Genomic DNA, 23,188 nt, shown 5'->3' on the forward strand with positions numbered 1-23,188 from the left:
ACGGGCAATTTTTGGGTTTTCTAAATTTTTCTTTGAGAATTAAAATGTGCTAATAATACCTACAAATGTCTCAAATAAACCCAAAATCGGTCCCGGAGCCCACTTGGCCAATTTTGGAATTCTGGCACGGCAGTTTCACTGTGATCCGGCGACGATTCCGCTGCTCGCGACTGTTTTCGGCCAATTTTGCATCGATCCTTGTGAAAAAATAAGTTAAAGGGCCTCTGTTGGCCCAAAAAATACAAAAAACTGAAACTCACCTGTGGTGGGGCCCTCCAGTGCAGCAGCTCCTCTGGCTCACATTACGGTTGGGTGTTTTGTTGCTATCAATCTATAGAGAAGGACACGGTGATCACAACGGTGAAAAAATTATACAAAACGGGAATCGGGAAGGGCATCATTGGAGGCATTTTGTGAAATTCTTTGTGGCAGCGCCGCCAGATTTTGCCCGTATTTTTCGGTCAATTGGCTGGTCCTTTTGCTCCGATTTAGCCATAGTTGTATTTAAAATTGAATTCTGAGCAAAAAAGAAAGTTTTTACCTTTTTTGACGGTCAAAAAGGGTTCCGGTGTGGCGGCGGGTGGCGGTGGTCTCCTTCCCGGCGGCTAGGTCTTCTTCTCCGGCGAGGGGTTCTGGCGGCTAGGGTTAGGGTTTGGTGCGAATGAGAGTTATTTATATCCGTCCGCTTTTGCTTTGGGCCATCCATCGCGTTTGAATCTGGCCGTTCGATCGCATTTGAGAGGGAACGCATCCAGGCCGTCCGTGCGTACAGGAACAGACCTAGGCCGTTCGATCGCGGGTACGCGGATCGCCTGCGTGGCACCGCGTCAGTGCCCGTTACCACGTAGCGCGTCCTGGTTCGTCGAGGCTGATGACCGGGCATTCTACGTAGCAATTTTTTTTTACCTCTGATTTTCGATTTTTCTTTCAAAAATACCTCTAGAATCTAAATTTTTACCCATTTTTTTCAAAATTGCTTTCAATTTCATCCTCCATCAATTTTATTTTATTTTTTACTCTAAATTAAAATAAAAATAAAAATAATTGAAAAATTATTTTATTATATTTATAATAAAATCCTAAATTATAAAAAAAAACAAATTTTAGGTGTTACAGATTCTCTTGATTTTCCTATTTTTCCATTCTCAATCATTTCTCTTTACTCTTTTAAAGTGGATTAACTCGAGGAATGCCACGAACCGAGAGGGAGGAGACACACAAGTCGGGCCAATTTTGGTGAGTCGTCTGCCTCCCTCCGTTCTCTTTTCCTCTTGTAGACATTAATAACATGTTTTCTTCTTCGTCGCGATCGGTGGTTTCGAGGAGCCGCACCGCCACTAGCCAATTTGGGGTAAGGATGCCCAAACTCTTCTCTCTATTACAGTTGACCGAAGGTCAACAAGTGAAAAAATAAATAAATTAATTAATTAATTAATATAATAATAAAATAATAACATAGTAGGGATAATAATAAAATAAAGTGATATATATATATATATAATTAGGTATATGTATAAATACACTTGCCTGAACCAAAATCTAACTTGTGTTGCTGTGTTGCTAAATTTAATTTTTAAGGTTGTTGATGGAGCTAACGAAATGTTGATTGTTATTCTAATTTATTCCGCCATTTTCTTAATTAAATTTACACATATTCTTATGTATATATTTGTCTTATTTTCATTTGCTTTGTCTGTTTCATATAATTTTATTTTACTATAATATTGTATAAATTCTATTTTATTTGAATCAATCTCACTTTATTTCATTCCATTTTATTTTGTATTACTTGAATTTAAGTTAATTTGCCTTATTTTATCCTATTGTATTTTAAGATATTTTATTTTTGTTATATTTATTTTAACTTATTCGATGATTATCTCTCTTTTAATGCACACTCAATTACTGGTTATGTATTCTGTCATTGATTTTTGCGTTTATGCAAGTGTGGCAATGATTAAAAATGAAAAGTGGTATGGGCTTGTTTAGAATATATATGACGCAGAACAGGTTTGTTGATAAAAATAAAATCGGGCAATTAGGTAAATAAAACTGTCACCAGATATCATAAGGGGGAGTCTATAGGGTGATCTCTATCGTAAATATGATTCTCAGTCGTACGGAACTAGGAAGTCTCATACTGAACAAAATTGAGAGATTATGAATGACGCTCATAACAGATGAGATATGGGGACAGTCGATGTAAGCGACACTCTTATCGGATGAAGTACGGAATGACCGGTTCAAGTGGTGTCCATTACCGGATGGGGTGTGGGGACGACTGATAATTGTAAAAGAAATGTAAGTATCTATGAGTAGGAAGAACCCCTATGGGGCCCATAGATACCAGTGGACGAAAATAATACTAAATGATAGGTAAGAGAATGATAAACAATTAATAGCATTTTATTATATTTTTGAACACATCTAAATGTTGTATATGAAAGTTATCTAACAAGAAAGTATGTGATAAATTATTTTCCATTAAAAAAAAAAAGTTGCGACTGCATCAGTGTGATTTTTAATACAAAATAAGTGTTCATCAGTCGTTTTATGTTTTTTACAACCATTTTGTTACTGTTTCAACGATAAGATTCTTGGCATTCTTATTGAGCAAGTGGTGCTCACCTCCTTCTTATATAATTTTATATCAGGATAATTCAAACCAGATCCAGAACAGTGACAAAATATATTAAAATATCATCTCTATCCGTTCTACCGTATTCGAATTAAAGTTAACTATTATTGTAGCAGTTATCTTTCGTTTTAAGTTCTAAACATTTTAATAATCCCTATTTGGGTATTTTAGCAAAATATAGGGAATGTAATTTTTAAATTTTAATTCTTTTGTTAAATAAAAAATTTCAGTATTATTCATATTACTATTATCAGGCTAAACACTTGAAATTCCTAATAACAATTTAGACTTTTATATATTTCTATCATAAAAATAAAAATTGTTAAAGCCATGTTAACATTATAGTTCAAATTTGATATTTTATGATGAATAAAAAATTTATATAATTAAAAAATAATCATTAGTTGCAAATTTTTAATACTAGAAGAAAACAAACAGAGTCTAATTCCCTCCATAGTACAATTCATTCTTCTGATTCATGTAGAGCTTTCTACGTGTGTGTATGTGTGTGTATATATATTTATATATTGGTATAAAGCTTGAAGATTTTGAAGGAAATACAAAAACCCTTTTGCTTTAATGCACTAATCTACATTTTACATTTGAAGATTTAGAGATGGGAGACATTGATTCTCCGGCGAAGACAAAAGTAAGCGCATAACCGATAACCTAATGCCATTGCCAACAAAATCCAAGCTTCTTGCAAGCCACCATTCAAGTTTACCGTGTCGAATGATGGCGAACTTTGCAGAGTCCGACAACCTCCTTTGCTCTCGCATTCGTATAATTCCTCTCCTGAGTATTGCACTTTCAATAGAAGTCTAAATCCGTAGTACATGAACGACAAGTACTTCAACCATTGCATAAATTTTGGTATATGCTGCATTAAACCCATCAATTTGTTAACTATAAACATATTTTAGTTAATCATCGCATAATAAATATATTAAATTATCGCTTTAAATCCCAATATACTATTTAGTAAGGAAAAACAAAAACCACTTGAAATTAAATGAATTGCTTGGCGTAGAATATTATTCTTATTAAGCTTAAAATTAACTTAATTAACATAAGAAAATCGAATACGACCTTATTCGTTGATTTTTTATCAAGTCATATATATATATATATACAAGTTCGTATTGAGTATATACCGAAAAATGTAATTCAATTTAAAATTATAATTTTTTATAGAACAAACGATGTATCAATTATTTTTATTTTTTAAATAAAAATTTTAATTAATTTAATTCAATTATACGTATGTATGTACCTGGACATAATAGCCACCAGTGAGAAGAAATAGCATTAGGATCAAAGAGGCAATCATGCCAGCTCTTTTAATGCTCAAACTTGCAGCCCCAAATAGTTCTCCCGCTCCCTAATCAACCAAAAAAGTTATTAATTTTGGTAAACTCAATTATAAAGCTAATTAATTAAACATTAGTGAGTGTAAATTAGATTTACTTGGCTTGTAACAGCAATGAGTAGTATGGAAAACAATGTCAAGAAGAAGGAAGGAATTGTTCTCTTGAATCCCGCCATGAAGTAGACGATAACGATGAAAATTGTTGGGTAAAAAACATGTGCTACCATGTCGCATAACGTGCTGCAAATGTAGTATACACTCAATCTATACATATCGGCTTTTCTTTCTTTCACCAAGTAGATTTTCTCGAATGGGAAGACGTAAACAGCTCCGAATATTGAAGAAGATGTCCAAAATATGCAGATATAGAACATTAGACCAACCTTCAATCAAAGTTTTTGGAATTAGTGTTTGTGATGATTTGTTTAAACATAGATCAATTAAATAAAAAGGGTTAATTAACTTACATTTAATTAAAACTTTTCAGGAGAATTAAATTAATTACCTGATCTCTAAGATGAGCTTCGGTATCTGTCTTTGATTTCCACCAAAGAAGGCCTAACATGACTGCTATGCCGAGTGCTTGAACTAGTCTAAGTTTATCGAAATAATCTCTGTATCGCTCTTGAAAAGTTCTCTTTGCTATTATCATGAACTGATTCAACCACGAAAGTGTCCAATCTTTTTTCACTTGAATTGCCAATTGAAGATGCTCCGGTGCCTTCGAGCTTCTATGATTCTCTTCTTTCTCTTTTGGCTCCAACTGAGCTTTGTATTTGAATTGAAGATACTAATGTAACATACAAGGAGTTAATGAATGCTGTAGGGAATAGTTAATTTTTCTTGGCAAGAGTAATTTATGTAGTTCTTACAAATGTAAAAATTTTGAAAATCTAATATTTTAAACTTAAAAATCTAAACAATTTTACTTCTTAAAATTTGAGACCTTAAAATTGGTTAGATACAAAAGCTATATAAGTTTTTTTAAATGCGAAAAGTAAAAAAATTTTCGAAATATAATTTAAGTCTTGAGATTTGAAATCGTTACTTTAATGACAGCCTCCTCCGAGTCATGAGCTCCTTGGGCTGCCAATAGATCTTCTGGAAGACTTATATCTGTGACATGTCCTGTAGCTAAATCAAGCAAGAATTCAGCCGGATTCATTGTGATTTCCGGGATGAATCTCAATGACGAGAAGTACTCCATCGACTCTCTTGCCTTGCCACAGTACACAGGATAGCCTTCTGATATGAGTAGAAGTTTGTCAAACATGTGAAACATTCTGCTTGATGGTTGATGAATTGTAGTGATCAAAGTCCTCCCACCCTATATATATATATATATATATATATGGGCCATATATGTATAAATATCAAAGACATATAATCTTATTGTGTGATAAAAATATAAAACTCAATTTGTAATTATGTGACCTTGGCTACTCCTTGAAGAATCTGGAGAAGCTTATTGGCTGAGGTTGAATCAAGACCTGAAGTGGGTTCATCAAGCAACAACAATGAAGGATCAACAAGAATCTCATAACCAATACTTGTTCTTTTTCTTTCTCCTCCTGATATTCCCTTAACAAATCCTCCTCCGATTCGCGTATGTCGACATCTAAATTCATATATTTAGGAGATTCATTAGTGACAGACTATATATGTCGCTCGAACCCAGGAACAAATTTTTCACTAATCGTAGATCCAAGTATGTAATCAATAGTTTTTAATCAAAAATACAAAATTTTGAGTCAAGAAATTCAAAGTACAAGTAGTATTTATATACATACCAATGTCTTATTGTGTCCGACATGAATATGATACTGAAATTAAAGAGTCAAATAACAAAAATTATACAAATTAAAGTTTCATACTTGTACTTCGTGTGTATATATGGACTTGACATGCATACCTTTCAAGTCCTAGCTCCTTTACAATCATCTCTATTCTGGCATACTTCTGTTGTCTACTCATGCTTCCTGGAAGCCTCAAAAATGCAGCAAACACTAATGTTTCTTCCACTGTAAGTTGTGGGAACAGCACATCATCTTGTGTCACAAACCCAATCCTGTCAACAATAACTCGTCAAGATTTTGTTAACTTGAACCTTTTAGCCCCAATGGCATAACTCTCGTCATGGATCTTCGTTTTTTAAAATTTAAGATATCATTTTACTTGAAAAAGTGTAATTATAATTATGAAACAATATTGGGGCATTTTTGAAGTTTGGCAAATTAACCTTCTCTTAACGGCTGGATTGTAGGGAACTTCATTGTAAGTTATCTTCCCTTTAATGTTTTCGATTAATCTTCCTCCGATGATCTTCAACAAGGTTGTCTTACCACTCCCAGAAGGACCCATAAGGGCAAGGATCTGACCAGGGCCAATGCTGCCTGTTATACCCTTCAAGATTTGCTTGTAGTTGTCTTGCTCCATGTTCAACTGGGAAGCTACTTTTGACACCACAGCCTTGACTGGATTGATGGAGGATGCTTGGCTATTTCTCACCTTATACTCCACATCTTCAAACTGCATAAATTACCACCATCACCCAACCACATCATATACATATTATACACAACTATAACATATATATATAAAGAATAAATGAAAACTATGAGTACCTTAAGAAATATGGGAAGAGGGAGGTCTTTACTTGCAAAAGAAGAAACATTTTCGATATCAATTTCGGAGTATCGATTTCTAAGGTAAGCTTGGGACATGAATTCAATGTTGTGGGCAAAGCCAATATTGCTGCCTGCAATTTGCATAGACCCCATTGATGGAGGGGACAAGGACATGTCCTCAATCTCCTCCTCTCTTCTTCCTCTGTCCATGTTATTTTTGGATATAAACTTACACTTCTAATTAATTTAGACCCAGAGAAGTGCAGGGTATATATGTGCATATATATATATACACACACACATATATTGGGAGATGAGTGAACCAAAAATCTGCATTGCAAGTGAATCAACTGCAATAAACCAGAAGCCTGCCTATATACCTTTGGAAGGGTGTGGTTTGGTAGCTCACATGCTTTCAGTGCTTATGTTTACGAACTCTTGAGGCCATGAAAAGCTTGTTTCTGCCTCTAAAACACCCCTTTAAGTTTTAACCATTTCTTCAACTATAACATATATATATTATATATAAAGTGTAAGACCTAAATATATGGAACCATTTTGGAATTGACACACAAATTATACTACAAAAAAATTATTTGTGTCATAAAAATTTCTTCTTTACATATATCAACCACAAATGCCAACATGACTTGTAACCATTCTTAAACTATATATATATATGTTATATGTGTGCATATGCATGATGTATATGTGAAGTTCCCATCTTTTGTGGGATAAGAAGAAAACTCTCGATCATAGTTTATGGGTAAATGCCTTTCAGATAGGTGAAAGGATGTTTTTCTTCTTGTCTTTAGTCTGCTCTCCATTCCAAAACGGCTGCGTTTTAGTATGACTCAGGTTACTCCACCAGATTAAACAAATTAGGAGACCTTTTTCTTGTTTTTGCTCAGTAACTGAGCTGGAGCGTAGAACTCGAATAGGAGAAACACAGAGAAGCAGAGAAACAGTGAGAGGTAAAATGGAAGATGGTCAGGATATACTGATAAAGTCATTGGAGAAATCGGGAGTTTCGGTCCCAGAAAACGTTTCGTCGATCGGTGACCTAACGCCCGCGATCTTGGTATCGATCTGCGGTCAGTCCCTTAACCTCATTGAGAATACTACGTCGTTTTGCGTCGACCTTCCCGATTCCATGGCTGACAAGTTCAGAATTTGTACAGACATCGCACTCGCCATCAAGAACCTAGGTTACATCAGTGACGTGACCTATTACAAGGTACTGATTTTATTTTGTTCACAAAACACCAGGATATGCGGTGCTCTTAAATTGGCGTATAATAGGGTTTTGTGAGATTGGAGGTTAATAATTTTTCTGAAGCTTAGATTTCTTGATTATGAAAATATTTTAATGTGAAAATTTCATAGAGAGAATTAATTTTGGGCACAATGAGTTCTGGTCAAACTGAAAGAATGGTGAATTTGGATGAACCTCGTGAACGAAATGCAAGTCCTGATGAGCATGTTAACTCTTTTAGGTTTTGTTTCCGGGAGAAGTGTTGATTTGTGTATCCTGAATAGTGAATTTTTTAGTATACCTGTTTGGAAATGGTGGATACAAGAATTCTTTTATGGAAAATGGTTGCTAAACGGGCACATTCTAAAGAAGATTGATAAAAAGAGGAAGTTGATATTAGAATCTTCTGCTTTTGCATTTTCGGAGTTTGCTTTTGTTTATGCATCTTCAGTTTTATCTGGTTGCTTTTCTTCTGATTGTGGCTATTGCTATTCTTATTTGTTCTGAAATTATGCTTAGAACAGATTGTATGTGTTCCTTAAGGCAGTTCCTGTATCCATCTGAAGAAGATCTATATAAGTTGGTGAGGTTTCTGGTGGAGAGGCTTTCTGAATCACCTGAAGGTGTAAAAACTTCTCGAGTGGACAATGTTGATGATGGAAAGAAAATGAAGAAAGAAACTTCAGAGGAGAATATGAAGAAGACTGATAATGAAGCTGTAGATCTAAATCTTCAGAAAGTTGAAGATGTCTTGAAAGATCTTATACTGACATCTGAAGTGCCTGATCTATCCAATTATAGGGCCGGGGATGCAACCATCAATGGATCCTTTGATGATTATCTCTTTTCGGAGAAGATGGAAGAACTGGATGTGCAGAATGCATCCTGTTCCAAGGGAAAAATTTTGGGCCAGAATGAACATGTTGACTTGATTGCCAGAAAGGCTCTGGCTGAACAACCTGGGAATTTGAGAGCAGCTGCATCAGGAAACCAGGAAACTTCTGCCCAGGTAGATGGGAAACAAGTTTCACTATTTGAAGAAACTGTTACTTATCATGAAGACCCATATTCCAAGGTACATCTATTTAGACAACTTTATGGCTTTGATAGATTTGCAAGACCTCAGCTCTGGTCCAAAAGCATTGCTACATACTGATCAGCAAGTGAATCGAAAGCCTGAGTTTCAATATGGCCTGACAAATCAGAGAAATAAATACTAAAGATGCATATGTACACATGTTAATATTTTCCTGCATATCATGTTTCGCTCATTAAGCTTTTACCAAATTTTGAGAGAGAAACTAGTTCATATTTATTGCTTGATGTCTACTGTTTTACTAGGTATTAAGTGAGACCAGAAGATTGCGAAATGAAGAAAGGGTGCTCCAGGAGGAGGTAATGGCAAGGACTGCAGAGTTGTGCTGTCTTGAAGAAGAGCTCGAATGTTTGAAGGCCGCAGCAGATTTGGCATTTGATAATTCTCATCCCGTTGAGTTTTATCTTAAGCAGCTTAATGAACAGTTAGATGCTGGAAACCGTGATCTTGAGGAATTAGAGTCAAAGTGGTACTATATTGTCATCCTATGAATTTTGGTTAAAAGTTTGCCTTCCTTCACATGAAATTATTTGATTTGGATGTAACCACTAGTATTACCTGGAGACTCTGATCCTCTGTAGGGAAGCTTCCAGACAGTCTCTGGAAGAGAAGAAGAGAAGTCTTGAAGAATCTCTTTATGCGGACAAACCAGAGGCTAAAGAGAAACTCCAGAAGTTGAGAGAGCTTGAGCTGGAAAAGCAATTCATTTTGTCTGAAATCAGGAAGAGGTAAATTTCCAACATTTTTTGTGATATGACTTCCAAACATGAAGTTCTGTTTTTGTTAATATATCATGGATGGAATACAATGTTGTTTAAACAAGGGCTCTGTACTGCTAATCAATCATGTCATACATTTATGTCTCCAGAAGAATATTTATTTTCTACTGGATATTACGTATATCTTGAGCATGGTGCTTGTGTGTACCAATCGCGTTATAATGAACTAAAAGTAAAATTCATGGTAGGACCTCTTTTTTTCCTTTTGCCCAGAGTTATGGAAGTTTACATATCGAGGAAAATTAGAACAGAAAGTAGTGCCAATGTTTGCATACACATAAACATAGCCAAGCACATAACAAATCTATTATTAGGCAAAAAGGAAGAGTTGGAACCTAACAGTTGGATTCTTTATGAAGCAAAAAACAAATATATCACCCAAAGGCTGTATCTTGTGCTTACCATTTAGCACGTGCCTGTCTTTGGAAAACAAAATCATCTGTGTTGATGTTCCTATTTTTGACCTCAAATCATCTTTAATTATTCATTTTAGTATCCAGAGTGCCTGGGGTAGTAAGAAAAATAACTTGTTGACACCCTGAAATTGATTGACTGTACTCATTATTTGCTCACTTTGTAGGGAAGAAGAAGAGTCTAAACTTCGTGCAGATCTTGAGAAACAAACCGAAGTAGCATCGCGGAGATCTTATATTGAGCAGATAAAGGAGATAACAAAGAACAGTCGGAAACTAGATGCTGATATAGAGAGGATATTGAGAGAAACTAGGGAACTTCAGTTAGAGAGTAACTCTATCCAAGAGCGCCTCCATAGAACCTACAGCGTGGTGGATGAAATGGTCCTTAGGTATCAAGCATTTAAAACTGCAAACTCCTTGCACCCTTCCCACCCAGAAAAAAGAAAATAAAAATAACTATATTCTCTGACTTCAACAATGAATCGCTTGCTTTACTGATAGAACGTGTTCGCTTGCAGGGAAACAAAAAGAGACCCAGTAGGGAAGCAAGCTTACAGGCTTCTCACTAGCATACATGAGAGCTTTGGACAGATTGCTGAGAAAATCCTCGTGACTGATAGGGTGAGAAGAGAAGGTGCCGAACATGAAAAGAAGCTAGCTGCCATGGCATCTCGAAGCTTAAATATAGCCAAATTGAAAGCTGATCTTGATGCCATTACAAGAGAAAATGAGTACCTGGAGAAACACCAACAAGAAATTTAAATTTGAGAACTCCCAGCAGCCTGAATTCGATCTCTTTCAATGTCTTTTGTACGGTCAATATTAAAGATAATTTATGTATTTTCTTCCTCGTGTACTAGTTCAAACATCTGAATTTCAAATACATACCCATCTGATTGCAATTCATTTTCTCAAGATTGGCAATGGCAAAACATATTTACATACAAAGACATTCACTCTTGCTTCCCTTTGCTGTCTTCTTTTGGTTATCATTTTATCTTGTTCCTTTTCTAATACAAATTCATTAGATGGATCAAGAGCTAAAACTCTATTGGCTCAATTTCAGTGGATTGCCATGGTTTTTTTTTCCCAGTTCAAGTTAAATTTTTGTCTAAAAGTTACAGAATTTTCGAGAAGCAAAACTGACAATCATAAATTTTTATGATATCTCACAGGAATCTACCTTGCTGAGTTGATGAAACGTTGGAATTTCAGTTTTTTGGTACAAGTGATTTGACCTTTTTACCCTCAGAAGTTGACCATTTTTTACATCTTCAAGGTACCTTGTTATTTAAGCATCAGAACCAACAAAGGACACCCCCCTTCCCCCCTGCTAGTAGTTGACCAAAATGCTATGCTGGTAGTTGAGTTTCAACCACTAATTTGCAGTAAGATAAAGACTGTAGTTGACATAGAATCTACTAAACATAGATTATGTTACCTTCTAGAGCATACGTATCAACATCTAAGAAGAAAAGTTTTGTCTTTTTTTTCCCTTTTAGCAAAAATTCTTTAGATAAGCATTTTTAATTGTAATATCTAGTTTGAATTAAGTTTTTTTTTTTTTTTTACATAAAAAAAAAAAAAATTTATCAATATAAACTCAGTTAAAAGTACTCTAATTTAAAGAAAAAAAAACATAAAATTACTATTTAATACTATCTATGAGATTATTATATCCCTTCAAATAGTAAAACTTTACATAAGAATAACTATTTAGCTTCTACAAGCAATACTAGTTATGAAATTAAAATTTAAACCCCATATACTAAACTGAGTAATATCAATATTTACATGCGTGTGCGTGTGTGTATATGTATATATATATATATATGTGTATGTATGTATGTATGTCTGTATGTTCGTGCAATGACAAAAAATTATAAGTGACTTGGTTTTAGTGTAGCTTTGCACCATCCAAGTTCATAAAACCCTCCCAAGTTTGAAGAGTGGTTAACGGGTCAGGGCGCCACGTTTGCTTTTGACTGTTTCTTGATTATGCCAAAAAACATCAATCATGTTACCTTACCTTCTCCGTAAAACTACGTTAATTCGCTTTATAATCTCACCCACCATTGCACCTCACCAAACTCACAGACATTACGCGTGGCACCATACCTCATCATTATTGGCCATTAATGCTCTCTATTTATAGAGTTGGGTGACACAACCTTTTCCATATATATTCAAAACAACAACGCAGAGGAAAGAGATGGTCTCTGTGTACAACTCTTTCCTGATATATTCAAACTTGATCATCAATTATCTCTCTCTCATTAATTTTATTTAAATCCCATTTTTTTCCCTATCTTCAGCGTTTTGAAAGGTGGTTTCTTTATAATGATAGAGGAATGATGTAACAGATAATGGGCAGCAAAATGGATTCAATGGTATCCATGTTGTTAATGCGATAATCTCTGTTGGGTGTATATATATATATATATATTTGCATATGCTTGGTGGGTTGGCATGGGCTTGTTTGGTTGTCTGCTGGGGAGAGAGGGACGCAAGTTTATCAAAAGGAAAGACAGTGATGCTGGAGAAGCAGGTTCTATATATATATTTTAATATGCTCTTTAGATTTTGATTCCATTTTAAACTTTGCATATATTGTGTTTGTTGTTATGTTTCATTGGTTTGTTTTCAGGCCTGCAAATGTTTTATGATTTTTCCATTAGTGGCACTGGCTGATGTTTTCTGGTTTGTTGCTGGGTTTGATGGAAATGGAATATTTTCTTTCAGATTCAAGCAAATGATATTTTGGCTCCTTATTTATAAATCTACTATTTTGCTTTTGTTTTTGTTTTTGGGTTGAAATGTATGGTTTTTCCTTACCGTTTGCTTTGGTGGCACTTTTTTATATGTGATAAGGGTTGTCTATACACATAAATATATACATATATATATATATATACAAATCAATATTAGAAACTTCGCCGGCCTGCGTCTGTTAGTATGAACTTCTTCATTTACATGCTGTCTTCTTCTCAGTTGTTCTCACAATAGTTCTCATTTACATGCTGTCTTCTTCTCAGTTTTATGCTTTCTTTTTATCAACTGCTTCAGGAATTATGCAATTTCTTCTCTTTGGATTCTCTTTACGATGGCATATGGTATTAGTAATTGTTCATCTTTCTCAACCAAGGCATATCTCCTTGTATGGGTCTAATAAATCTGCTTCAAGAAAACAATGAGTAAGTCTTGTAAATGGTACAACAAATCAGCACTTTCAGCTTTCTGAGTATTTCCCAACATGGTTTTCATTTTACATGGGTCTCTAGATTTCTGCTTTTTTTATTTAATTTTTTTATGAATTTTTATTCCAAAAATAAAGCCACTTCCATTTTACCCTTTTCTTGATAATTCTATAAGAGAGCTCTCCTATAGTCCAATTCATTAAAAATAAAAAAGTATCTTCTTCAGAAGTTCCTGATTATGGTGCATTATTTTCTTGGTTTTTCTCCCTTGTTGGATTAAAAAGCACACTAAATTACATTATGGTATGACGGATAGATGATGTTACAAAATCCTCAATACTCGAAATTGCAGGCCGAGCAATGGAAGAACTCAGAGGTTCTCTCTATAATGAGCTCAGAACTTCAGAAGGAGCAAAGAGAAAACAGCAGAGATATTGTGGTCCTGTTGTGGCTATGACCTTCAATTTCATGGTTGCTGTTGGGATTATCCTGACAAACAAAATAGTCAGTGCTTGCTCTTCTTCTCCTTTTTTATGCACTCCTTTCAGCTGTTAGCAAGCAAACTGGTCCACCATGTTACTAGTGGTGGAAAACTTATTATGCATTCAAGCGAGTAGTATCCATCACAAGTTTATTCGTTGTTTTCTTGCTCGAGTTTTCTCATTCATGGTTTTGTTTATATCCCCAGGTTATGGGAAAAATCGGGTTCAATTTTCCAATCTTTCTCACTTTAATCCACTACTCAGTTGCATGGATACTACTAGCTTTGTTCAAGGCAATCTCGTTGCTGCCAGTCTCTCCTCCTTCAAAAACTACTCCTTTCACTTCTCTCTTCTTCTTGGGTGCTGTCATGGCTTTTGCCTCAGGCCTTGCCAATACAAGTCTGAAGTATAACAGGTTAGTTCAGACTCCATTACAGCCACATGCAGAGTTTCTTGGGTATCTCCTTTTCTCACTCACTATTCAGATCACGTGCAGTGTTGGTTTCTACCAGATGGCTAAAATTGCAGTTACTCCCACCATTGTTCTTGCAGAGTTTGTCCTCTTTAGAAAAACCATTGCTTCTACAAAGGTGAATCCCATATATGTATATATACATGTATGTGTGTGTATGTACACACATATATGCACTAGTCATTCCTGAAGCTTATTTTCCAGGTAGCATATATGAAATGAAATGGCAATTGTGCAGGTGTTGGCCCTGACTGTTGTCTCAATTGGTGTGGCAATAGCAACTGTGACAGACTTGGACTTCAATTTCTTCGGTGCTTGTATCGCAGTTGCCTGGATAATCCCAAGTGCCATTAACAAAATTTTGTGGTCTAATCTACAACAACAGAGCAATTGGACTGCTCTTGCGTAAGTAAACTTTCTTAACTTTTTTTTTTTCAATTCCTGAAAGATTTTTAGGCAATTAAACTCATGTTATGCGAGATAAAGAGAAGAAGAATGTATAGAAAAAAGAATAATTTCTGATGTAGGTTGATGTGGAAGACAACACCAGTGACAGTTTTCTTCTTATTGGCATTGATGCCATGGTTGGATCCACCAGGAGTGTTGTTGTTCAAGTGGAATATCAACAACTCATCTGCCATTTTCATATCAGCTCTCCTTGGTTTTCTCCTCCAATGGTCAGGCGCTTTGGCACTTGGGTACATATTATTTTCCTTTCTTTTCATCTAAAACCCTTAAATTATATTACAAAAAACTTATCATTGATTCTTCATCAATCCTAAGATTATATTTAGGGCAAATTATTCTTCTATTCTCTACAAATTTCGCCTTACTACAAATCAAATCCCATTTGTTTGCGACAGTTTAATATTATATAATATTGTTTGCCATGTGTTCCTGCAGTGCAACTTCTGCAACTTCTCATGTGGTTTTAGGACAGTTTAAGACATGTGTGATCCTGCTGGGAGGGTATCTGATATTCAATTCAGATCCAGGGTTCATTAGCATTTGTGGGGCAGTGGCAGCTCTCGGTGGCATGTCAGTTTACACATCCCTTAATTTGCAGGGCACCCATGAAAGTTCAAACAAGCAACTTCCAAAGCAGAATATGTCCAAAACCAAAACCAACCCAGAAGCAGAAGATACTGCCAAAGACTCACAAATATCAGTTACTGCTGCCAGTACAACAAACATTGTATAGAGATAAACTACTAAAACCAGCTCAAGGGAGAGAGAGAGAGAGAGATGATAGGATAGAAGTTTGTGCTGTATAGATAAGAGAGTTTTTTGGGGATTTTATTAAGGAAAACTTTAGGGTTAATTTTGGACAGTCAAATATTATTTGTTTTAGATGTTCTCTCATGTCCTAATTAGGTACTCACAAAAGCCATTTCATAAGGACATAATGAAATTGATTTCTTTGTACTTTTGTGCAGATTATAGAACTTATGGGGTAATTTATTTTCAATTGGAACAAAACATTAGACAAACTTTCCATCTCTACCACAAAAAGTGTATTTCTACTAAATCTAACTATAAAAAGGCACAAATCAAAAGATGTCGGAACATCATGTCAACTTTCCCTTTATCAAATACAAACAGAAGTTGAACACAAATTATAAGGCAGTCATGATCCAGCAAGGAAAACAGATGGAATCAAATATACAAAGCAAAGTTTTTGTGAAACTGCTTCATTAAACAATATTAATGTTTTGAGGACCTGAATTACTCTACTGGAAAATGCCAATTCAATTCCCCTTATAACAATTACAGCTGTAATGATCACTATCAAAATTTAATATACAGGTGAGACTTATAAGAAAGGAAAAATTGATAAAAAATCCCACCTATTTCTATCCACCTCTTAAAATTCCTATATCTTAAGGAGGAACCAGGTCTAGCAAAATAACAAGAGTTTGCTACCCAGTAAAAGACCAAAATGATGGGGAGGTGATGAGTTAAACCAGGTGAATAAAAATGAGAAACGGCAACCATCACAAATTCAAGGTTGCTCCCACAAATCTCCCACCCAAGCTTTTTTAATATTTACACTCAAATTGGGGGAACTTCTACCAGATTTCCTTCCTGTGGTCCACAATATAAAACCATGTATCTCTGAGTTGGGTCCTCATGGCACAATTATTTTGTCGGTTCAGTAATTAGTATTCCAGTTCATCTGCGCAAGCTGAGGCTGCTGATACGCAGTGGCTGGGGGTCCAGCTGTTTCAACTGCCCTGGCCATGACCTGAGATTGTTGTAGGAGCGGATTCGCATTAGGAGCAGCTAACGTCTGCGGCTGCTGATATATTCCACCAAAGGCACCGTGACCTGCCTGTGCAGGTGAGAACAAGGGATGCTGTGCATGAATTGGTAGGTTATAGAATGAATTGACCTGCAAGCTGGATAGATCTTGCCCAGGTGCATGCATCCATAAGGCGGAACCTTCACTCTGAAAAACATTTAGCAATTGATCAGAAGCCACACAACATAAAAAATATATATATATATATTGTACAAACAAAGAAAAGAAAGAAGCAAACCAACCAAGGGAACTGTTGTGTAGATATTTTCCTTCAACTGAGCTGGTCCAAGATCCTCGTTGCTGGTTGAATTTCCGGAAGTCACAGCGGGAACATGACTGAATCCAACATGGGAAGAGCCATAAGAGCCATAGGCAGATGGGATTCCCACGTGAGCAGGATTTCCTGCATTAGCCCCCTGTTTGAGCTGGGGAATGGGGAATTTGACCCCTGGAGCAGCAGCTCCTGCGGGTAAATACAAATTGGCAGTTGATGGCTGCTGAGGGAGTCCATTGTGGCCCAGAATTTGGTGCATTGGTGGCACAAAATATGGAGAAAGATAGTGACCATAAGAAAAGAAGTTAGGAGGATATGGCTGCCGGAAGAGAGGAACTTGATGTTGAGATGCAGGGATAGAATTCTGAAGTGCTGGTGTTGGACTCGAGCTAGAGAGATCTGAAGAACTCACACTCTACATTTTTGACAAAGCAAGAATCATCAGGACAAAATGTCTTATAACATATACCTACAGTAGCTAACTGATTTTTTTTACCAACCTCCCTTCCCCCAGGGCTCTTTTAGGAAAAGAAACTAACCCTATCTAAGAAGCACCAAAGAGGTGCTACCCAGAGGGTTATTTACTAAATCAAGAATATACAATTAAAATATAAAAAGTAACCTGCCATTTTAGATCTCACATATGACTGGACAATTGCAATAACCCACAATCTACTCAAAATATAGCATATTAATAAGAAGTCTAGATAACAGTACTTTAGCATTTCAAAGAAAAAGTATATATGTCTTCCACAAGTAACTTGGAATTTAATTTAGTCAAACATCAAAAATATGCATAGTAGTGAGAAGTCCAAAAGAAAAGAAATAACGCATACCTCAGTTGTTTCAATCTGTGCAAGCTGACTTCCTGATAAAGGTGCAAACCCAAAGTTATAGCTTCGGACATTATGAACAGTAGAGTTTTGATGCTCTTCCATATCTAACAAGACCTCCTGCTTCAGCTGATCACTTTTCAAGTCTTCCTCGGATGAAGTAATAACATCCGACTCTGGTATTTGTTCAAGCATGGGAGGAGGTGATTCCGGATTACTATGATTATCTCCCACAGCTGTTAGTGACTCACTCTGGCTGCTGCATGATTGACACACTTGTTAAGGGGCAAATGGATAAGATATTAATAATATATAATAATTTTTTTTGTTTGCATATGGATGATAGACAACTACAATATTATCTAATTTCAAACTTGTCCAGTTCAAGATATCAGGCCGGTCACAAATGAATCATCTATTGACCAAGGACAAATCGAATAAAGGTAGGTATTTAGCAATTTACACTCAACAAAAAGGAAAACAGCACTCCATAAAATATTGAAACTAAAAATTAACCTACCAAGCAAAAGGTTCCCCAGCAGCTTCACTATTCCCAATAGAAGGTTCAACATCCCGTATGGATCTAATATCATTGGTGGTGTCGTTGGCTTCTTTTATTCCTACCATAAAAGTAGAATCAAAGCTTCCAAAAGTCAAACCATTTTTTAATGCTTCAGCAACCTGGAAGTGGAGAGGAAATGTAACATGCGGACCATCAGCAACATTTGACTCAGGAGGCAGTTTGGTGTTAGCTTTATCTGCAACATTTCCAACCTCCATTGTGACCTCTGTTTTAGAAATATTAGAGAAGTAAGAGCTCCAAAAACAAATGAATGGCACTCAAGAACCAGCAAGTTGAATGATTCAGAAAACATATGAACTATTGAAATTTTTTCATAAACAAATGAACTAGTGCAATTCTATTTAGTGGGAAAGAGTTAAAACTTAACATTTCAAAAAATAATCGATCTACCTTATTATGTCCCAGCCTAGAGGTAATACAAGAGAAATTAACTATCCCAAGAAGCAAACATACCCTCCACTGGCCTGTCATCCTTAGAATTGATAATCAAAGAATCAACCTGTGTTGATGAAGGCGAGGTCAATGACTCAGAAGGCTGATTCCTTTCAACTGGCTTTGATTTGTTTGAGGACCCTCTCCCATGCACATTGCTTGAAACTCCAGGGGTTTCATTTTCACTCTTTAACATCTCAGAATCAATATCAGGGGACACATGTTTGTTTCCTTGAGCATGATTTGGTTCAGCAACTTTCTGCTGGCTCCCTACTTCATGTTTAACAGTACCTATAGCAGTAAGGAGGCAGGAGAGAGATGGTGCCAGTACAGGATCTGAAGCAGATGCATAAACACCAGACATTGGAGTAGCAGGTACAAGGGGGGGATCAAGTTTTGATGACAATTTCTCTTGGTCAACTCTAACAACAGAGACAAATGTAGGATTTGCCCCTGAGGTAAGTTGTTCGGCAACAACTGGCTGGACTTGGGTAGTCCCAACCTTGACTACATCAACAGCTGAACTAACAAGATTTCCATGACAAGTACCTGCTCCAGATGACTGTGGTCCGTGACATTCACCGGAGCTCCCATTTGTCAAAGCTGACACACTATTAGATACAGCACCTTGAGATCTGCAAACAAAAGCATTTTTTAAGTCCCAAATAAGATTACCCATATTTCTTAAGGAGCATAAAAATACACCGGAATCAAGGACAATTGTTCACACAGATAGTGAAAACCACATATTGGTATACAAGAGATACTATATGATTACTTTGTGACACGAGGTACTGCATTATTTTTCGCTTTATGTGGAGCTGGCAATGAGGGCATAGAGCTCCTCTCTGCTATGGGATTAACGCCATTTTCCTTTTTAGCAGCAGCATTTCGCCCACCAGCATCTGAAAGGTCAGTGTAAATGAAATTTTAGATACGTGAAAGACAACCATCCTAGGTAGATATTCATATATAGAAAAGAACGTTAACTGTGTGAGCTAACCAACATATGCATAAAAATAAAAGGGGAAGGAATGGTGTTCATGGTAAATACATTCAACGGAAACAATCTTAACAAGAGAAAACAAATTAGATAAGAATTTTATTAGTTTATATTTTAAACCTTATAGCAACTACCCTAGGCAGATTTTACCACAACCAGCATCATTGTGATAATATTCAAAGTTGGAGCTTTCAAGGTTCTCTAACTACCCTACAACTCTCCATCCCATCAACCAAAGAACAATCAAGATGATAGAGAGTATCCACAGGAAACATAAGGATGTTGTTCTCAAGTTTAAGTTACAGCATAAGGACTTCTTAAAAAATATGTATTTAACTCAAGAAAAAGTTAAATTCAGAGAGAGAAAAACTAATATAAAATTTTAGCAAAACATAGAGATTTACCAAAAGAGTTATAATTCGAAGAATAGTTCCCTCGACCACCCCTAGCCCCCCTTCCCGGCATGCTTTGTACATTACTCTGCAACAACAAAAGAACAAAGACCCAGTTTACAGTGACAGATATTAGTACTTGAAAGTTTAAAAAAATATGATTGCTGATTTCTTAAAAATTTCAAAAGCTCAGACAATGACAGCAGAAAAAGTTTGTTCTTCAAATTGGTGGATATAAGAAATTTTCAAAACATTACATGAGGAACAAACTCCTTTCAGAAAAAATTATTATGAGGAACAAAAAAAAAACCATCACCCAAACTCAAAATTACCTTTATGTATGTTGTCCACAATCCAAAAATTAATCAGATTGCACAGAATCCTTCTCAGATTGCATTTTATCATTTTGATGCAAAAAGGGAAACCTCTAAACCATTTAATACTTTTTTAAAGAATAACAGCTTCAAACTTGCATTATTAACAAACCTTTTAAAGCACTAAATAGATATACCTCTTTTTTCCTATCGCGTTTCCTTCTCACCTCATGGAAAGTATCTGCAATCAAGGTAATGAACTAGTTATGCTTCCAAGAAAAAGAAAAAGAGAAAGAAAATAATTCCAGACTTTTTTGGTTAAAAAGTTCCAAATTTTTACACTGATATAGCATATATTCTGGCCACACAATCAACTTACACACCATCCAGAACCATGATAGATTGACCTCATCAACTGAAAACTATACAAGGAAAAACTAATTAAAGATAATCTATATATAATTCAATCAGATTGCAAGCAAAAATGCAATCCTCGGTTTTCATTACAAACAACAACACGAAAATCCACAGATCAACAACATTCCACGAGCTCCAGAGGGTTAACTGATAAACTTTAAACAAGCATAGCATCAAAGCTATTTAGTTTTATGACCCAATGCAGATAGACCTTCGTGGCGTATCCTTTTTCCGCATTTCTGCATCTTTCCGGCAAAACCTATCAATTGCATTCAAGGGCAATGCAGCAAGTTTGCTAAGCCTGATCAATGTTTTAAAAACAGAGCAGCAAAAGTACCACCCATTTATTGTTTCCTCAGCAAACCAAAAAAATCTTTTCTCGAAGAAGACAAACAAAAACTAAAGAGAAATGGAATAGAAGAGATGATTATTTTGATTACCAATGAATCAAATAACACGCACAGAATGCCGAAAACCACTCCTTTTTTTTTCCTTTCGTGTCCCTCGCCAACCAATCATCATCACCGATACACCAAATCCCACGTAAACAAGCAGATCATGAAACAATGATGCAACGCAAACACACCATTAAACCACAAAGCAATTTGAAAGACCAAAAAGCAAAGAACATAACCTCGCCATAAAACCCTAACGGAGCCATCAAATGAACATAAACATAGGGAAAATACACATAACCAAGAATATCCAGTACAACATGCAACCAACATAATCAACCTAATATGAAATAAGTAGATATAACATATGTATTTGTATACCGAGATACAAGAGCTTTTGGGCGGTCTCGTTGGGATCAAAGGAGCACTCCTTAAGCACGGCATAGATATCCTCGTCGCTGTGTTGCTTCCCTGTTATCTCCCTTATGTTTTGTAAGGTTTTCCTCACACCGTTCGGGATCGAAACCCTAGGGCCACCGCCGCTGCTACTCATGTTGAAGAGAGAAAGAAGAAGGAAGAGCGAGCGAGAGAGAGAGACAGAGAGAGAGAGAGAGAGAGAGAGAAAGAGAGAGTGAGTGACGCTTTAGAGAGATGAAGAATTAAATAGTCTTGTGCCCAAATATTTTTGAACAGGCATTTACATGATTTATACCGTTAGATTTTACTAACAAAATCTAAGCCGTCGAATTAATCTTAAAGTTACCATCAAATTTTATTTAAAAATATTGACCATTTAAACAATACAAATTTTTCATTCAACCAATAACTTCCTCCCTTATAGTAATAATCTAGCTAAGAATGCTCTTAGTTGCATGAGCAAAAGTAGTAAACTTTCTAATTCAAGATTTCAAAGTTTGAGCAATGGCACGAATGTTCGTTATTTCGTTGGTCATCTGAAATATTTATATGATCTCATTAATTTTTTTAAAACGTATAAATATTTTGTATATGAATTTACATTCCGTTATTAATAATATTTTTTATACATTGTATTTCAAACAAATAATTTTAACAATGGTATGCTCTATCTCATCTTTAAATTTAAATCTTACCATAAGTTATGAATAATTTTAAATAAATTGAAAAATCATACAAATATTAATTAATTTAAATAAATAAACTAACAAAAATTAAGTAAATCATATAATTATTACTAATTAACTCCATAAATGCATGTTATTACAAATTGATTGCATCAAATTTTATGTACTTGTAAAAATTTAATGATTGTATCATTGATGTAATATTTTTCTAAACTTTTAACTTTAAATACGATGTATAAATTTAAAAAATCTTTAGAGTGAATTTAATCATACCGATAAAGTTTAAACTATTTGTTTATGATTATTAATTTTTATTTTTATATCATCTACGAATTTTAAAACTTCAAATAAATTGAACTATAAATTAACTTATGAATTAACATTTACTTACTCAATAATTAAAAATTTAAAAATATTTTCATTAAATTTGTTCATAATTAAAATATGGTTTTGATAACTTAATTTGACATGTGAACTGAAAGCAAATATATTATTTTATAGTGACAAAAATATTTGTCATCAATTTTTATATATTGATTTTTTCGTAATTTTGAAAAAATATTTATTTATATTTAATTGATTGAATATGTGAAATAAGTATTAAGAATATTCATAAATTTGTGCAAACTATAAGATTATAATGTAACGACCCCGGAAAATATTAAAAAAGAAATGAGTATTTAAATATATCGAATGCGGAAGCGAGATCAAAATTTCAGTTAACATCCCTTACACGGAAAAAAACCAAAAAAAAACGTACTTAAAATATAAAAGGTTAAACTAACTAAGAAAGAAAACTCGAAAATAAA

The 23,188-nt window shown here is 35.1% G+C and overlaps 4 protein-coding genes across 14 annotated transcripts; 2 read left to right on the plus strand and 2 right to left on the minus strand.

Annotated features, from left to right (window-relative positions):
• Window positions 1-2,983: 2,983 nt before the first annotated feature.
• On the minus strand, window positions 2,984-6,974 carry ABCG26 (ABC-2 type transporter family protein). Its single transcript, XM_022050299.2, has 9 exons — window positions 6,632-6,974; window positions 6,247-6,536; window positions 5,920-6,075; window positions 5,442-5,625; window positions 5,056-5,334; window positions 4,513-4,797; window positions 4,106-4,390; window positions 3,912-4,019; window positions 2,984-3,518 (listed from the first exon to the last, which is right to left on the minus strand). The coding sequence occupies exons 1-9, from the start codon at window positions 6,842-6,844 to the stop codon at window positions 3,249-3,251; spliced, it is 2,070 nt and encodes a 689-aa protein (XP_021905991.2). The 5' UTR covers window positions 6,845-6,974; the 3' UTR covers window positions 2,984-3,248.
• A 355-nt stretch (window positions 6,975-7,329) lies between these two features.
• Window positions 7,330-11,086, plus strand: LOC110820821 (coiled-coil protein). 5 transcript variants are annotated; one of them, XM_022050420.2, is made up of 7 exons: window positions 7,330-7,728; window positions 7,816-7,871; window positions 8,437-8,964; window positions 9,231-9,454; window positions 9,567-9,713; window positions 10,345-10,569; window positions 10,699-11,086. In XM_022050420.2, the coding sequence occupies exons 1-7, from the start codon at window positions 7,614-7,616 to the stop codon at window positions 10,940-10,942; spliced, it is 1,539 nt and encodes a 512-aa protein (XP_021906112.1). In that variant the 5' UTR covers window positions 7,330-7,613; the 3' UTR covers window positions 10,943-11,086. The 5 variants fall into 5 exon arrangements, with proteins under 5 accessions (XP_021906112.1, XP_021906110.1, XP_021906113.1 ...); XM_022050418.2 differs by having other exon boundaries at window positions 7,331-7,871; XM_022050421.2 differs by lacking the exon at window positions 7,330-7,728 and having other exon boundaries at window positions 7,732-7,871; window positions 8,414-8,964.
• A 1,082-nt stretch (window positions 11,087-12,168) lies between these two features.
• LOC110820599 (Nucleotide/sugar transporter family protein) lies at window positions 12,169-15,756 on the plus strand. Of its 4 annotated transcripts, XM_022050110.2 has the most exons (8): window positions 12,319-12,728; window positions 13,247-13,374; window positions 13,730-13,881; window positions 14,066-14,274; window positions 14,356-14,449; window positions 14,570-14,736; window positions 14,859-15,029; window positions 15,235-15,756. In XM_022050110.2, exons 2-8 carry the CDS (start codon window positions 13,371-13,373, stop codon window positions 15,530-15,532), a joined length of 1,095 nt encoding a protein of 364 aa, XP_021905802.1. In that variant the 5' UTR covers window positions 12,319-12,728; window positions 13,247-13,370; the 3' UTR covers window positions 15,533-15,756. The 4 variants fall into 4 exon arrangements, with proteins under 4 accessions (XP_088074879.1, XP_088074880.1, XP_021905801.1 ...); XM_088218754.1 differs by lacking the exon at window positions 13,247-13,374 and having other exon boundaries at window positions 12,182-12,728; window positions 14,930-15,029; window positions 15,235-15,455; XM_022050109.2 differs by lacking the exon at window positions 13,247-13,374 and having other exon boundaries at window positions 12,315-12,728.
• Window positions 15,757-15,994: 238 nt separating this feature from the next.
• GIP1 (GBF-interacting protein 1) lies at window positions 15,995-21,934 on the minus strand. 4 transcript variants are annotated; one of them, XM_022050214.2, is made up of 9 exons: window positions 21,658-21,934; window positions 20,662-20,705; window positions 20,163-20,238; window positions 19,534-19,660; window positions 18,777-19,390; window positions 18,261-18,528; window positions 17,744-17,996; window positions 16,876-17,322; window positions 15,995-16,780 (listed from the first exon to the last, which is right to left on the minus strand). In XM_022050214.2, the coding sequence occupies exons 1-9, from the start codon at window positions 21,827-21,829 to the stop codon at window positions 16,484-16,486; spliced, it is 2,298 nt and encodes a 765-aa protein (XP_021905906.1). In that variant the 5' UTR covers window positions 21,830-21,934; the 3' UTR covers window positions 15,995-16,483. The 4 variants fall into 4 exon arrangements, with proteins under 4 accessions (XP_021905906.1, XP_021905905.1, XP_021905908.1 ...); XM_022050213.2 differs by having other exon boundaries at window positions 17,744-17,999; window positions 21,658-21,933; XM_022050216.2 differs by lacking the exon at window positions 21,658-21,934 and adding an exon at window positions 21,322-21,625 and having other exon boundaries at window positions 17,744-17,999.
• Window positions 21,935-23,188: the final 1,254 nt, after the last annotated feature.

Source organism: Carica papaya, chromosome 4, assembly GCF_054855325.1.
Source record: "Carica papaya isolate Zhongbai chromosome 4, ASM5485532v1, whole genome shotgun sequence".
Taxonomy (NCBI): domain Eukaryota; kingdom Viridiplantae; phylum Streptophyta; class Magnoliopsida; order Brassicales; family Caricaceae; genus Carica; species Carica papaya.

Bases quoted from the DNA above. Each gene is read 5' to 3' on its own strand.
- GIP1 (XM_022050213.2), bottom strand. From the start codon at position 21,829: ATGAGTAGCAGCGGCGGTGGCCCTAGGGTTTCGATCCCGAACGGTGTG. The intron at 20,706-21,657 runs GTATACAAATAC...CCTTGATTGCAG, and splicing joins CCAAAAGCTCTTGTATCTCG to ATACTTTCCATGAGGTGAGA. The intron at 19,391-19,533 runs GTAATCATATAG...TTTTGTTTGCAG, and splicing joins GCAGTACCTCGTGTCACAAA to ATCTCAAGGTGCTGTATCTA.
- LOC110820821 (XM_022050418.2), top strand. From the start codon at position 7,614: ATGGAAGATGGTCAGGATATACTGATAAAGTCATTGGAGAAATCGGGA. The intron at 9,455-9,566 runs GTACTATATTGT...GATCCTCTGTAG, and splicing joins GAGGAATTAGAGTCAAAGTG to GGAAGCTTCCAGACAGTCTC. The intron at 9,714-10,344 runs GTAAATTTCCAA...CTCACTTTGTAG, and splicing joins TTGTCTGAAATCAGGAAGAG to GGAAGAAGAAGAGTCTAAAC.
- ABCG26 (XM_022050299.2), bottom strand. From the start codon at position 6,844: ATGGACAGAGGAAGAAGAGAGGAGGAGATTGAGGACATGTCCTTGTCC. The intron at 5,626-5,919 runs GTATGCATGTCA...ATATGAATTTAG, and splicing joins AAGGAGCTAGGACTTGAAAG to ATGTCGACATACGCGAATCG. The intron at 3,519-3,911 runs GTACATACATAC...GGTTTAATGCAG, and splicing joins CTGGTGGCTATTATGTCCAG to CATATACCAAAATTTATGCA.
- LOC110820599 (XM_088218753.1), top strand. From the start codon at position 12,650: ATGGGCTTGTTTGGTTGTCTGCTGGGGAGAGAGGGACGCAAGTTTATC. The intron at 12,729-13,729 runs GTTCTATATATA...TCGAAATTGCAG, and splicing joins CAGTGATGCTGGAGAAGCAG to GCCGAGCAATGGAAGAACTC. The intron at 14,737-14,858 runs GTAAGTAAACTT...TTTCTGATGTAG, and splicing joins AGCAATTGGACTGCTCTTGC to GTTGATGTGGAAGACAACAC.